Here is a 16,206-nt window from a genome sequence, read left to right on the forward strand (position 1 = left end):
CCGGTGTAAAAGAATGAATATTTGACTGCACAGCAAAGCACGGGCGTTACATCTATTGTGCGGATGCTCCCTGAGGTGGCTTGCGCTGGTGGAAAGACGGCTGCTTTCTTTGCCACTAGCTCCAACTGATCTATCAGTTAGTGCTAGAATAGTTAGCGCTTTGTTGTTCACTGACCTGAAACTGCTGGATCCATGCAGTGACAACACAAACTGGTTGAGTTTTAGCAATGTTCGGCTCAGCTGTTGTTGCAGATTCCACAGGTTTTGATGCCTTAATGCGTCTTCTCTATACACTCCCAGCTGCTGACCGTCAATCACAAATCTACCGCGGGTGCTGTTAGATTTTTTTTAATTGGTTGAGCGAGTGCGTGTTGGTCGAACTTCAACCACTTCCAACACCGTAAAATTTGGTTTATGGCAACAGTAACCTTTCTTTGTTTCAAGTAAAGAGGCGCTGCAATGCAATAAAAGTAAACTGTAGACAGTGTTTTCCCACATAAATTAAAGGGCAATTTTGGGACACTTATTGCCAGGTTAGTATGCAAATCGGTGAATTTTGAAATTCCGAACTGCAAATGAAATGCGATTATGCGGGCAGCCACTGTATTTCAAATCACAATTGATGAAATGCTAACATGCTAACAATTAGTTATAGAAAGATAGCAAGCCGGGTACTAGTTCAAATGCACGATGCCAGGCCATGATAATAAAAATCCCCAAAACAATCATTTTGGTGTAATATCTCATTACCATTTGTCAAACTAGAAAAGCTCCCCAGACTGGCTATACATCATTTAGCTGCTATAAAAACGTCTCATATTGAAAAACGTACATTTCCTACTCGTAATTTCCAAAGCCGGTATTCCCTAGGAGACATTTTGGCGGCTTCATTAATCATTTTTGTTGCGGTACAATGCCAGCAACAGTACAGTACCGATTGTATTGACACGCACACGCCCCTGTTGCTTGCAGATCAACGGAATCAACGTGAGAAGCTATCGCCACGAGGAAGTGGTAAGCTGTCCGCTCCTATGTGCATTTACCCTTCACATCAGCTTACCTTCTGCTTTTTAAAAAAAAAAAAAAAAAAAAAAAAGTAATTTTAGACTATCGTGACTTTAATGGGAAACAACTCAACTCCTGCAGCATAAATAAAAGTATCTCCTGTATGTCGCAGGTTCAGGTGTTGAGGAATGCCGGTGAAGAAGTCACCCTCACGGTCTCTTTCCTCAAGAAGACCCCAGCCTTCCTCAAACTGCCTCTGAGTGAGGACTGTATGTGTAAGTCATTAAAATACAATTATAGTAATAATTCGGGATGGGAATTTATAAGAATTTAACGATTCCGATTCCATTATTGATGCTGCTTATTGATCTGATTCCTTATCGATTTTCATTGGGTGAGGGAATGAAATAATACAAATCATATGTGACACCATTGATGTCAGTATCATTCTACATATCAATTTATGATCATTATATGATATGATGAAAAAAAAGATGTCTTTGAAAAGTCTTTGATTAAATGAAAGCTTTCTTTAAAAGGGTTTCAAGTAGCTACAGGGGTTGTATCATATGCTAGACTTATTTATATGGCACAACATATGATATATATCGTTATATAGCACAGACGCCATCACTCATTTGTGACATAAAAGGAATCGCTAAGCGGAATCGTCAGACAAGCGATTCCGAAGAATTTGAAAAGTTAATGAGATTTCGATTCGATTCCCATCCCTGGTAATCATCTTTATTTTTTTTCAAATTCAAATACCACATTCATTAAAATTTTAAATAACATGTGCATTAGTATTTACCCCTTTGATGCACCCATATTTTAGGTTACAGCCATATTTCCAAAAGGACTCAATTTATTATTTCTTGTTTAAAATGTACACGTAATTACCCCTATTGGCAAAGTGTATGAATTTTTTAAAATAAATGTATTCCAAATGAACAAACATTCAAATATCACACGTGCATTATTATTCACCGTTTTAATTTTCCCCTGCATTTTGTTGTTACAGCTGCATGGCAGAATTGATCAAATTCATTTGCCACTTAAAATTCTTCACATACCTCATCGCCCATTCCCCATTAAAATGCATAGTGCATCGACACGCATGCCACGCTACAGAAAACCACAACATTTGAAGTAAACACACATTTCACTGGACCACAATACAATAATATTTATTAGTCGGATGCTATCTCGCTAACCAGATCAAAACATCAAATAGGCACATCTGACACGAGGTGAGTGACTCAAATACGAAGTGAAGGACATGACACAGCTCATTGTGCTGAACTTGATTTGTACTTGCATCGGAAAGTCTCAGCCTGTCATCAGACATGAGAGCCTTTATAAAACTAAAAGCCTTTCATAAGCGTATATAGGCCAGGTTGACTGGGCGCTCGACCGCATACAAATTGGCGCTGAGCACCGGCAGCTTTCCCATTATAAAAAAATACAAATAAATTCATTCACTGTATTGTGGATTTATTGTATTTTTTCTTTGCTTTTTTTTCCAAACTTGTAGGCATCCCGAGTGACCAGAGCAGCGGGACCTCGTCTCCTTTGTGTGATAGCGGCCTGCACTTGAACTACCATCCAAATAACACGGTACTTTGTCTGTCCTCATCTGCAGCCTCTTTGCAGGAATCAATACAACCAGGCAGCAGGGATATGTGCAGGCAAGGGAAGTTTATTCTTAAAGCCTACTTTTTCAATGAAAAAAATAAATAAATGCTTCTACAAAAAATAAAGAGAAACAAGTAAAGAGAAAAATATCAATTGCATAGGTTGCAAAGTTAGTGTAAACATTTGGTAAGAATAATAAATACAAAAATACGTTTCACCCAGCTTCTATTTTTTCCCTTTTGCTATGTTACAGCCGTATTCCAGAATTGATTAAGTTTGTTTTTTCCCTTAAAATTCGACACACAATGTCTCATGATTACAACGTGAAAACAAGACATTATTTTTTGGGACACTTATGGGAAAAAAAAACAAAAAAAAATGAGGGTAAGAGTTACACCCTGCAACCGTATCCCCGCCCGAGCACGTCGTCATTGTGTCCCTGGGCAAGACACGTAATCCACATTGCCTGAAATGTGGTTGGATGTTTGGTGGTGGTTGGAGGCACAGAATGGCAGCCTCGCTTCTGTCAGGCTTTCGCAGGGCAGCTATGGCTACACTAGTAGCTTACCACCACCAGGTTGTGACTGAGAAGTGAATGAATAGTACATGCAATTGTGTCCAGAAAAGCGCTATAAAACATTGCTATTATTATTATTAAACTCAAATATCACATGATGTAGGATAGATGCATTCAGAAAATGATTCAGAGTCAGGATGGGAACGAAACCATATCATCATGATATTGTGCCACGACCAAATCTCGTGTCTTGTTTTGGCGCTCACCCGTGCAGGACACGCTGTCCTGCTCGTCGTGGCCCGCGTCCCCGGCCCTCCGCTGGGAGAAAAGATGGGTGGACCTGCGCCTTCTGCCGTTGCTGCACTCTCGCCTCTCCCAGCACGTGCCGGGCTCTGACGTGTGCAGGTAGGTGGGCGACGGGACTTCCGCTCTCGTCCGCTTATCACGTGTCACCGTACGTTCATTTAAACGGCGAGCTAATGTCACATCAGCCGGGACCATCTGCTTTGGGACGGACGTATTAAACACAGACTCTTTGATTTATGGAGCCATTAAGCTGTCCTTGGATACACCTCCATCAGTGCTACACTGCAGCGGGAATGTGCATTGACTCTAAATGGAGCCCACTTGTTTGTTTTATATAAATATATATTAAGCACTACATCAGCTATTCTCCAGGCGCTGGTTAGATTTTAATTAACAGGAAGAAAGGAGATCACTCAGAAATAGAAGTGCTGGAGATGAGTTGAGGAGACGATAGCCAGGCCTTATTTTGGTTATCAAACCATGCAGACGGTTTTTTTTGTAACGGTAAATTAAAAAGCGTTCAGACATCTGACATCTTCTGTAAAATTATTATTATTATTATTTTTACGAACATGGCTTATAAAAAAATAAAATAAAAAAAAACAAGTTGCCAAGTTCCTGAGACCAGGCAAGCATTAACGCTCCCTTAAAAAACAAAAACTGAAGTTTGAGGATTTACTTTGAAAAGGGGGCTTGGAAGGGCCTGTTCCTCAAATGAAGCATTTTGGGGGCGAAGTTAAGGCCTTTGATTCCTTCTAACTTGACTCCTACTAGTGAATTTGCCCAAATGAGCCCCAATCAGAAATAGGTATCCTACACTGATGGGATGCTATTATTGCACACGTCCTTTATCTGTATGTATTTGTCCTACGTCGCCCCCCCCCACCCCCATTCCCCCCCCCTCCCCCACCCCCCAAGGAAAAATGCTTTCCAGGTCGTCGCCGTGGACGGGGTGTGCAGCGGTGTGCTCCAGTTTCCCTCGGATGAAGACCGCTTGGACTGGCTTCAGGCTGTCGGCGGCAACATCTCGTCTCTCACTAAGCACAACGTGAGCTTGCTGGCTTTTCTCCTCCCTCCCCAATGAGAATGGCGAGAGCCAGCGTCGCACGATGCATAACGTATTTCTTCTCGTATGGAGGGATCAGACGCAAAATGCTCCATGTATCAGGATGCGTCTGAGTGAAAGGGAACTCGTTAAGCCGCGGCACTGGCACCAGCGCGACTACAGAGAGAGGTGCGATGATTGTGTGTCTGTGTTTTGTGGTTCCTGTGGGTAAATAATGGAGCCTCGCTTAATTGGAGCGGACGCGGCACAAACCGGGATGACTCACCGAGCAATCGAGCGCTCCTTTGGCCTTTTGCGACCGCAAAGGTGCACAGTGTGCGTACACAAGCACGGACAACACACCCCTGTAATGGAGTCCATTAGACGAGGAGGACATTTTGTACACACACAGACACACACCGTACGTAGCGCTCATTTAAAGAGGTAAAGACACCAGGAGGCTGTGTTGTCCTACGTCGATGTCGTCGCCATGACGACAAGAGAATTTGGCCATTTGCTGTCATTGATTTTTATACTTGAGCCTTGTTGACTACTGGGATATTTTTGTTCTGGATCAAAGGAAGTACATAATTTATTTTTAGTGATATTATTGATTCAGACTGGTATCTATCTACCAAGTTACTTTGGATCCAGATCCAAGGAAGGACCCTTTCGACCTTAAAAAGATGTTGATTTTGAGTGATATCTGACCACTAAAGTAGTTTTGGTTTGGATCAAAAGGAAGGGCATTTTTTATTTTGACTGCTACCTGACCACAAAGTACTTTTGTTCCATATCAAAGGAAGGGCCCTATTGATTTTGAATGATATCTGACCACCAAGGAAGTTTCATTTTGGTCAAAGTAAGAACTCGATTGGATTTGAAGTGATATTGTTGATTTGGACTGTTATCTGACCTCCAAACTTTTAATTTTGAGTGATATATAACACCAAGGTAGTTTTGTTTAGATCAAAGGATGAACCCTATTGACTTTGAGTGACATCATTGAGGTAGTTTTGTTCAGTATCAAAGGAAGAACCCTGTTGCTTTTGAATGATATCTATGATCCCGGGTAGTGGATCAAATGAATACAGCTGGTGGTTACCTGTCACAATGTTTGACTATCTTAAAATAACAGGGAATCAACTTTTTTTACCTATGACCTCAGTCTATTTCTCTATTCACAATGTAAAATGATCTTAGATTGTAGGGGTGTTGTGTCAAATGCATCTTGCATGAAACCTTTGTGCTGGTGTATAAGTGACAGCACAGCGTGAATTAAAGGGCAGCAATAAGAGCAGCGGAGAGGCATGTGGGTGTCGCTGTGCCTCAATGATAGCAATTTGGATGAGGGTGAACATTAAATAAGTGTAGGAGGAGATAATAGGAGCAGATGAAGGCCATTGAAAGAAATACACGCATAACTGCTGCTCTTGTGAGAGTGGAACACTCCATTCTGGATCCAAAGTGCTGTGAAATAATAGTATCAAGTGACGTGTTAGCACATTTAAATAAATCATTAGGTTAAATAAAATTAAAGATACGTGTTCCATTTTTGAAAAAAGGCAATTACACAGCGCATTAGGTTGTTTTTTTCCAGCATGGATTAAATAAATTTTTGCTCAAAATTGTACACCACACCCCATAATGAAAATATGAAAACGCTATTTATTTATTGAAATTATTATTATTTTTTTTTAAAGTAAAGTATTCACAGCATTTGCCATGTAGCTCAAAAGTAAGCTGAGGTGCTTCTTGTTTCCACTGATCCTCCTTGAGATGTTTCTACACCTAAACTGGAGTCGATCTGTGGGAAATTCCTCTTAGCCCACAGCTGTCTCTATGCAGTAGGGTCCCACAGTTGACGATGCATGTCAAAGCACAAGCCAAGCATGAAGTCAAAAGAAATTGCTTGTAGACGTTGACCCTCCTAGCTTAGCGTCGCCGTAGGCACGCAGCTCAAAAGTGGCGTGTCATATCTACTTATTCATATCGATGAGCATTACACTTCCATAAATCAATCAGTTTCCTCGTCTATGGTTATCATCACACTCTATCCCTGGCGCCCTTATGTGGTGACTGAGCTGGAGTCTCATGAGTTGCTTTTAATGACGCATTAATGATGATCTCCACAGGTGAAGAAGATCAACCGGAATTTTCCTGTCAACCAGCAGGTAAAAAGTGATATTTCATGAATGTATTTCATATTTTTTTTTAAAAAAGCGAAAGCAGGTCATCCAGTCAGAGAAAGGACACGCTTCATTGGGGCCGAGGCGTTGCAACGCGAGCTAAATCTTTGCATCATAATCCAGGGAGGGTGAAAAAACAACAACTTAATTGCCTCCAGTCAGTCTGTGCTGTTGTCTGCTTTCGCTAACATGCATCTACATGACACAAATGAAACTGTCATCTGTCAAACAGACGACAGCAGCAACCATGTTAGCTCGACGGCCACACAGAACCACTTGATGTAATCGAATTATCCTTTTTGTAACATTTTTACTTGTCACGTCTGTCTATTGCACAGCTCCTAGTGCCCCCGCCAACCTCCCGCTTTCATCTCTCCATGGCTGTCACAGCCCTGATTAGCATTTTCGTACCATTAGCATTTGAACTTTGAGTCAACTCCTGAAAATCTGCTTTCAAAACATAGAGTGATGCCCTGCATGTTCACGGTATTTACAAATTCGTATTCGTTTTTTTGTTTTCTAAAATTTGTTTTCTAAAAACCGCAAAGTTGTACAGTGCACTAACAAGGAAGTATGTTGAAGTGATCCATTTTAACAGAGACAAGCTCTGTATTTCCGGGAGGAGCTCGGTTTAGCCTGGGTTGTAAGTTGAAGTTACGAAGAGTCTCCTGTGCAACTGCATGTATGTGTGCACCTCCTGTGAATTTTTTTTAATTTTTTTAAATCGAATAATCTGTAAGCTATTTGCTTTTAAGGGTAATATTTTGTATAGTTGACATATTCACTCACTGTGCTCCTTCACAACATCTTAACGCTAATCATTTGTTTTTTTCCTCATTAAACATCACATTTTTTCTCCTACACAACGAATGGCGCAGATCATTTACATGGGCTGGGCCGACGAAAAGGAGCAAGACTCCGTCCAGGAACGAATGTACTCCCCAAAGTTCCTTGCTTTGAGGGGTTCCTCTCTCTTCAAGTTCTCTGCTCCTCCGGTAAAATGTTTTTTAGTGTATTATTATAGCGCACATAGTTGAAGAGCAAGCTCCTCATCATTTTATGTAAAGTGATAATGACAAGCGCTGTAATGCAGATGCGGGAAAGATTGATGTAAATGGAATATGCTAATGCGAGTGGATGGCGTAATATAAGAGGAGGCCTTGTGACAAGCTGCTTCATTATTTAAGCTGCATCATGATGTAGCGAGATTTTCGAGGCAACCGACCTCAACAAACATTCGTTTGCTTTTCTTATTAATGTTTCTTCTTTTATTCACAGGTGACAACATGGGACTGGACCAGAGCAGAGAAAAGCTTTACTGTATATGAAATCATGTGCAAGATTTTAAAGGTAAGACAACACTTTTTTTCCCATAGGAGAAAATGGAAATTACAAGAAAAAAACACACACACAAACCCACGCACGCACACACACACACACACACGCACACAATTTAAAACACTTGCCATGTTCTTCCCAAGTCTCTGCCATTCTTTGGTCAAAATACAAAAAGGCTAATAAATTACTGTACACTAAACATTTAATTCAGTGATTCTTTTGCATACCACTAGAGAGAGCACACGAACCGCGAGTGGTACTAGTACCCACCTGCCGCATTCTGGCTGAATTCGCTACACGAATGAAACGAGATGACCATTCCAAATATTGTACAAAATAAAATCTATCTAGTTTGTCACAGGGCTACTTGGATTCATAATAATGTCGCCACACTGGAGTCAGTGACTGCACTTCCGGCCTGGACGCAGCAGCCGATCGTATTGCAGCGGGAACTTTGTAGGATTCAAAATAACGCGCCAGCCAGTTTACTTGCAGCTAGCGTGAATTGGGACATCTCACTGCTAACCACACAGAATGTGTTCTTTGTGTGGTCAGGACAATGAGCTGGTGGACAAGAGGAGGCACTGCTTCAGCGTGCAGACGGAGAGCGGCGAGGACATGTTTTTCAGCGTTGAGCTGGAGTCTGAGCTGCTCGTTTGGGAAAAGGCCTTTCGGATGGCCACTTACCTGGAAGTGGAGCGGATACAGGTCGGCAAGATTGATGATGCTACACGCAAAGGGAGAGAGTCGCGATGACGTCGGCTGCTTAGCTCTCACAGTTTGTTTGTTTTCTGCTTCTTCCCCTGCGCAGTGTAAAACGTACGCCTGCATCATGGAGAGCCACCTGATGGGACTAACAGTGGACTTTAGCATGGGATTTGTGTGCTTTGACGCCGCTTCCAAGGTGAGGGAACGACAGCATCACCATCATACCAAAGATACGAAAGGAATCTGCGTTTTTGAAAACTGGGAACTATTAAGGCTCTTTCTCACAGAGATGCTCTAGAATTGCTGCATCAGATGACCTGGGATTTGCTTTTGACATAAAATCCAGCAAAATGGATCTGAGCCTGTACAAATGCTAGCGCTAGCATTACACATACATAGGCTCCATGATTTTTAGCTGTGGTAAATGATAACATCAGCATTACACTTTCATAAATTGACCTGAGCTGGCAAATGTTTTTAGCATTAGCGTATTTAGCATTAGAATATTTTTAGCATTAGCATTTTCAGCAACACTTTCATAAATTAGTCTGAATTGGTGCAAATGGTAGCATTTGCATGACACTTCCATAAATTAATACAAACTGGTGTAAGTACTACCATTAAATTAAAATGAGTTGAGTCCAATGCTAGCATTAGCATTACATATCCATAATTGATCTGAGCTGGTAGCATGTGCTAGCATTAGCATTACACTTCCATAAATGAATCTAAAATGTCACCGAATGCGAGCATAAGCATTACACTTCCATAAATTGATCTGAGTGCATACACGTGCTCACTTTAAAATTAGCTTCGCACCACACTTCATCACTTCATCTGAGCCGGCGCATGTGTTAGCATTCGTGTTATCATTACACATTCATAAATTAATCTGAGCTGGTACATGCTCTAGTATAAGTGTTTAAATTTATCTGAGTTGGTAAAAAATGTGAGCATTTTCATTACACTTTCATGGATTAATCTGATCTGAGCTGGTAAAAATGCTAGTGGTAGCATTAGCAATACACGTTCAGAAACTTGAGCCGAGCGACCACATTGTTAGCATTAACACGGGTATTGTTTCCCAACCTTTATTGTGCCAAGGCACATATTTTCCATCCACAGAATATATCCAATAAATCTATAGAATATCACACCGCCAAACAAAAATGTACCAAAAATTGATTTTATTGAAGTTATGATGATCTAGTTTCAATTTACTCAAAAGTGTACTTCCTCAATGTGAACTTAAGGCCTGTTTAGTTGAACACAACGCTGATTTGCAGTACTCGCAGGACGTCATGACTTACTCTGTTGTATGAATGACAGCAGGTTATTTGTACCATCTTGTGAAAGAAGCATTTCATTGTTCTTCTCTTCACTATATGTCACTTAGATACTGTAGATGAACAAATATACTGTACATTGATAGACTGAATAATTCTGGGCCACTGCGAAAGTGACTTGTATTCAGAATATTGCTTACAGACCATACACGGTCGAATTGACATTAGGACTGGAAACTCCGCAACAACGGTACTTAAATTTAATGGCCTTTCGTCCATGTTTCGGCGTAGCCGTTTAATTCCCGCTAGTGGCCATATGAACGAAGGACAAAACCTTTGCATCAGAGGTGATAACTTCCACTGGTGAATTTACCTGAAATCTCATGTTAGCGTCACATTTGACACGATCAGTTGCTGCTTCTTTTTAACAACATAAAACAAAAAGCAATAAAAGCGAAGCATCTTTTTCATTGTCATTTATGATAAATAAAAGCAAAACACAATCCAACGTTTTTCTTGGCCGAGCGCGATGCCAACATTGTACTCTTCCTAATGGACCAAGAGCACTTAGTGTTGATGTGCTCAATAAATTAAGGCGTAAAATATGTGCTTCTCCATGAATCAGCAGATGCATGGGAAGTTAGTCCCATGAAGTTCTGTCCTCTGCTCGGCGACAGGAAGGAACACATTTTGTATGCCTCTGGCCGATATGTGTCCACCGAAGGTTAATTGATGATAAAATCTAGTTTCCATTTGCAGTAAAACATGTTTGAATAATAATGAAAGTGCATGACACGCTGCTTGTTGCTATGAATGACAAAACTGGATTTTGGTCGTGGGCCGTTTGCAGTCATGCTGGAAAAGTCTTGACCATGCATGGTATGCTTCTCTATGAATTGCTTCATCTGGCAGCACGGCACATTAGTGGTTAGCACATCTGCCTCACAGTCAAGAGGTTCTGGGTTCAAATCTTGGCTCAAGCCTTCTTGTGTGGAGTTTGCAAGTTCTCCCATTTCTTCGGGTACTCCAGCTTCCTTCCACATTTCAAAAAATGCCTGTCACCCAAAGTCAGCTGGGATAGGCTCCGGCTCACCCACAACCCTAATAAGGTTAAGGTAAATCGAAAATAAATAGATGGATCGTTTTCGTTGAGGGCCGTTTATAATAAAACACATTGGAAAGGTCATCTTGTTTCTATTATTATTACTAAATCTGCATAGTTTCATTTAAGCAGCTATTCAGCAGCAAAACACTTAAGAATTTTCACGACAGTGTATGCTATGCTGCTTGTTGCTATTAACTACAAAATTGGAATCTGACGGGTATTTGCAGTAGCCGTAAAATATGTTGGCATAGTCACAACAGTGCTTGCCGTGCTGCTTGTTGCGATGAATTACAAAATCTGGTTAGTGATAGTTTTCAGTGTTATGCTGGAATAGTCATGACCATGCGTGGTATGCTAGTCATCACTATGAATTACTAAATCTGGCAGCGCAGTGAAGTGGTGGTTAGCATGTCAACCTCACACTTAAGAAGTTTTGGCTTTGAATCAGGCCTCAGGCCTTCCTGTGTGGAGCTTATTTCGATCAAAATATATTTTTTATGACTGGTTAATGTTTTACTGTAGATGACCCTCAACCAAAATAATCCAGATTCTGTAACTCAAGGCGACACGCAACATGCCATACACTGTCCTGACTATTTTAATGTCTCTTGCTGCAATCACCCTCAAACAAACTATCCAGATTCTTTGGTAATAGTAGTGAATGGCAGCATAACATGTTTTACAGCAAATACATTTTGTTGAGAAAAAGAAAAAAAAAACAGCATACCAAGCACTGTTGTGATTACGCTGTTATATTCCTAAATGGCCCACGACCAAAGGTATCCAGATTTAATAATAATAGCGACAAGTTGCATACCATGCACTTTCATGACTTTTCCAACATGTTTTTCTACACATACACTTCAGTCAAGTATATCCAGATTTTGAGATACTAAGAGTGACGAGCAGCATGCCATCCTCTGTCATGACTTACAATTTGTTTTACTGCGCATAGCATTAGCCAAATCGATCTAAATTTTAGAATTCACTGCAATGAGCAGCTTACCATGCCCTTTCATTCTAACACATTTTACTGCAAATGGTCCTCAACCTAACATCCATCCATCGATTTTTTTTAATAGCGCTTGTCCTCGTCCTCAAGGGTCACGGCTAAGTGGAGCCGATCCCAGCTGACTTTGGACGAGAGGCTGGGCAGGCCGTAGACTGGTCACCAGCCAATGGCAAGGCACATACTGCACATACATTGCAACAACTACATTGGAGTAGCATTCAAAACAATGAATAAAAAGTGTCAGGTTTGCGATTCTGTTTTGTACATTTCTATGGTGATTTCAACAGTCCTGTTGTAAACCTCAGCGCTGATTGCAATACTCCGCCTCCAGATGATTACACTAACATAAACAATTAGTGTATGCCTCACACATACATATTCATGTTCTTTTCTCTGCTGCTATTATTTGCTCAGTGGCTACAAGAATAAAATAAATAAAACACAACAAGCGGTGTCATGCGGAGTCACACATGCATTATTCATGATCCGTTAATAAACAAACAAATGATATGTGCCTTGTGACCTTCTACATTCCAGGCTGTCCTTTGGAGATACAAGTTCTCTCAGCTCAAAGGCTCATCAGATGACGGCAAAAGCAAGATCAAGTTTTTATTCCAAAATCTAGACTCCAAATCTATTGAAGCAAAGGCAAGTAAATCTCCACAAATGGGGTTTTATCGCCGGTGACTTGCTTGAGTAGGCTATATAGTCACGTACCGATATTTTCAACATCTTAACCAATTTTTAAAAGGTCAGAGACACCACACATGATGAGGAAATCATCGGCTTGCGTCATTTTGGGCGGGTCGCGGACGGGTAGGAAAAAAATAAAAAAACAAGATGTCCTTGGTTTATGATGGTACCGACAACATTTCGAGGTTACAGACGAATACGTCTTCAGACGGTATATGAAGGCACGCTCAGTTAGAGCCGTATTTATCGTTTTTCATGAGATTGTTGACTATCACTGGCCTTGAAAGGGTTGTACATACAAATTGTACTGTCACTGCCATGTTCTTCCTCAGTTTCTTGATAAAGTGCTCCAAGGGTCCTGTGTCCATGTGTCGTTATATTGAAAAGAAATGTGACAATCATATGCGTTACCTCATCTGGCAACGACACTGCTGTTCCAAACTCTTTCTTGTCATTTTAATTGTAGTGAATTGTAACACACATTATATATACATTCAACACAACCAGTTGCTCCTCTATTTGCGTTGGGCAACAGCGCGAGCTTTCAAATTGGCTATTTATGCATTTCACCTAACAATCATGTAGTCCATGGCTTGGCCATAAGTAACTGAACAGTTGACATATACGATCATCAGCTGTTTGGGGAGGAAAAATCACTCTTAACACACTGCACACCATCGGATAATCACTCAGGATAATCTTTTAGAGACATACGGTAATTTATGCTTTTGCTGACTTAGATCGAGGTGCTCAAATCCGAGCCGCTTATCGGTATGTGTGTACCCTGATTTATCGATTGGTCTCCCGCAGGAGCTGGAGTTCTCCAACCTGTTTGCGGTACTTCATTGCATTCACGCTTTCTTCGCCGCCAAGGTGGCTTGCCTGGACCCCATGTTTGTGGAGAGCCAGGCCGCGGCGGCCAACGCCGGCATTCCTTCGCTGGCGAGCATCTCGTGCAATTCGCACATCCCCAAGCTGAAATGCAAGAACACTTGACGCAGAGCGTCTCCGCTTTAGTTGTGACCGTAGCCTCAGACGCTGAATGGAATGGGATGAGAGAGGGGAAAAAAAAAATGCATAAGAAGACACTTTAGACAAGGAGTTCCTCAGGAAAACGCCTGAAATCTCATATGAAGCCTTTCTGGTCTGAACAAGAAGCTCCTCACAAAAAGACTCCATGGACACCAAGAGTGCATTGGTTTCAACATCTTTTTAAGTGGACTCACTCTATTGTTGCTCTTGGAACATTAATATTGATGTTATGATTGACACATGATGCTACTTTTGTATGAACCTTTACTGAGGATTTAAAACGCTTCCTGTACTTGGGCGGGGACATACACGATATGGACAAAAGTCTTGGGACAAATCCTGGCGTTCATCAATTAGGGATTTCATACTTTGTTGTTACCAGATTTGTGAAACCCCTGAGAAAGATTTGCTATGAATTACAAAAAAATTGAAAAGATCAGCTTGCATCGTTTCCAGCAAAATAGTAAAATAGTCATGACAGTGTATGCTGCTTGTCGCAGTCTTTTGCACAGCATCAGGATCATTTCTGGTGAGGATTGTTTTGTAGTAAAACTAAATAGTCACAACGGTGCATGGTATGCTGCTGGTCACCACCATGATCACGTTGGGATATTTTCTGTTGAGGGCCTTTTGTAGCAAAACATATGCTCGTCATGACAGTGCATGGTGTGCTGCTCATTATTTCAACTTTGGGATAGTTTCTGTTGAGGGCCGTTTGTAGTCAAATATCAAATAGTCATGAGAGTGCATGTTATGCTCCTTAAAAGAACTATCGCAAGACTGAGATAATTTCATTTATGGGCTGTTTGCAGCAAAACATAATATTGTGTTCTGCTTCTCATTATTATTATATTATTAGTTGTTAATTTCGAGGACAATATGCAGTAACACAAATAGTCACAACATTGCATGCTATGCTGAAAATCACTATAATTCTTCAAAATATCTGGATAGTTCCTTTGAGGGACGTTTACAGCAAAACATTAAAATAGTCACGACAGCGCTTGGGTTGCTGCTTTGCACTACTGCATCATCGCAACATTGGGATCATTTATGTTCACGAGAAACAATAAGTCAAGAGAGTGCATGGTAGGCAGCTAATCACTGATTTGTCTTGTATTGATCATTTGTGGGTGTCGTTTGTCCCAATACTTTTGTCCACATCGTGTACATCAAGAGTAACAAAATGTGAGAGATTGATTACAGAGGTTTGACTTTTGTTTGTATGATAATGTAAATAAACATTGACCTTGAAATGACCTTAAAGAACGATGAGGATGATTTGGAGGGATTCATTTGAGAAGTACTGTAGGTAGTTAACTCATCGTGTCCTTTTTTTTTTTTTTTTTTTAATTCCCTCTATGGACCAATTTAGAAAAATAAAATCAGCTATGATGATTTTGTTTGCTTTGTGAGTTTGGAGTCCAGCTTGTAAATATGAAAAATGATATCAATTGCAGTGAATAAAACAAAAGTAGTGGGATCCGATGGGGGCTGAATGAACGGTCAATGGCAGCAAAAGGAAGTCGGTGTAATGCGTCTTACGAAATAAGTTGGTGGCAGCAATAGCCTTCAAACAAAACAATACTCATGAGAGAGTTTATTTTATTTTTTTGCAAATGTTTTATTAACAAATTACTGTGTCATGAATCAATAAAGGCGATCTTTTATAACACCGCTCGTTGGTGAACGCTTTCCTTTGTTGGGCCGTAATTTTACTGACTTCAATACTGTTGTTCACATTATTATATTATTAAATAAATGGCTCCGTCTAGTAGACCCCGTGCGACGTGGCAGGGCAGTCACTTAGAGTGTCAAACTCGAGGCCCGGGGGCCAGATCGGGCCCGCCACATCATTTGATGTGGTCCGCGAAAGCAAATCATAACTTCCACAATTCTTGCTCAAATCTTGATCAAGATTTCAAATTGTCATATGTAATGAATAATAACATTGAGATATCGCAAGAATGATTTTGTTACCCTTTTCAATACTATAGATTTGTCAACATGGGGACTGACCAATAGTATTGATTGTTGGAAAAAATTAACTTGGCCAAATTTGGACACGGGAGGTTTTGGCAAATAATAGGATGATTCATCTTATACTCGTCGGGTCTGCCGCTATTATTCAGTTAGAAAGAAGATGTAAAATGTAATAAGGTAACACTGCTGACGTCACCAGAGATGAGTCATGGCATGCGGTGACAAATGCATCTGGTGCCACCTCTTTGTCCTGGCTTATGTGCACATTTACACTGCGGAGTTGTTCATGCCAGTGTTGCACTGAAGCTGCAAGGACGTTGAACAGATCAAGGCAAAAGTGCGTGCTCTTCTA

At 40.8% G+C, this 16,206-nt stretch overlaps 1 protein-coding gene across 1 annotated transcript in view; it reads left to right on the forward strand.

The window, feature by feature from the left end:
• Positions 1-15,541, forward strand: part of sntg1 (syntrophin, gamma 1) — a 39,886-nt gene extending 24,345 nt beyond the window's left edge. The window contains exons 8-19 of the mRNA XM_061693521.1: positions 973-1,014; positions 1,178-1,280; positions 2,540-2,622; positions 3,432-3,562; positions 4,382-4,511; positions 6,644-6,682; positions 7,576-7,692; positions 7,976-8,047; positions 8,591-8,743; positions 8,847-8,939; positions 12,684-12,794; positions 13,650-15,541. Of these exons, the coding sequence (XP_061549505.1) occupies positions 973-1,014; positions 1,178-1,280; positions 2,540-2,622; positions 3,432-3,562; positions 4,382-4,511; positions 6,644-6,682; positions 7,576-7,692; positions 7,976-8,047; positions 8,591-8,743; positions 8,847-8,939; positions 12,684-12,794; positions 13,650-13,835 (1,260 nt within the window). The 3' untranslated portion in view covers positions 13,836-15,541. The remainder of the gene's footprint in view (positions 1-972; positions 1,015-1,177; positions 1,281-2,539; positions 2,623-3,431; positions 3,563-4,381; positions 4,512-6,643; positions 6,683-7,575; positions 7,693-7,975; positions 8,048-8,590; positions 8,744-8,846; positions 8,940-12,683; positions 12,795-13,649) is intronic.
• Positions 15,542-16,206: the final 665 nt, after the last annotated feature.

Source organism: Phycodurus eques, chromosome 13 (assembly GCF_024500275.1).
Source record: "Phycodurus eques isolate BA_2022a chromosome 13, UOR_Pequ_1.1, whole genome shotgun sequence".
Classification (NCBI taxonomy): Eukaryota; Metazoa; Chordata; class Actinopteri; order Syngnathiformes; family Syngnathidae; genus Phycodurus; species Phycodurus eques.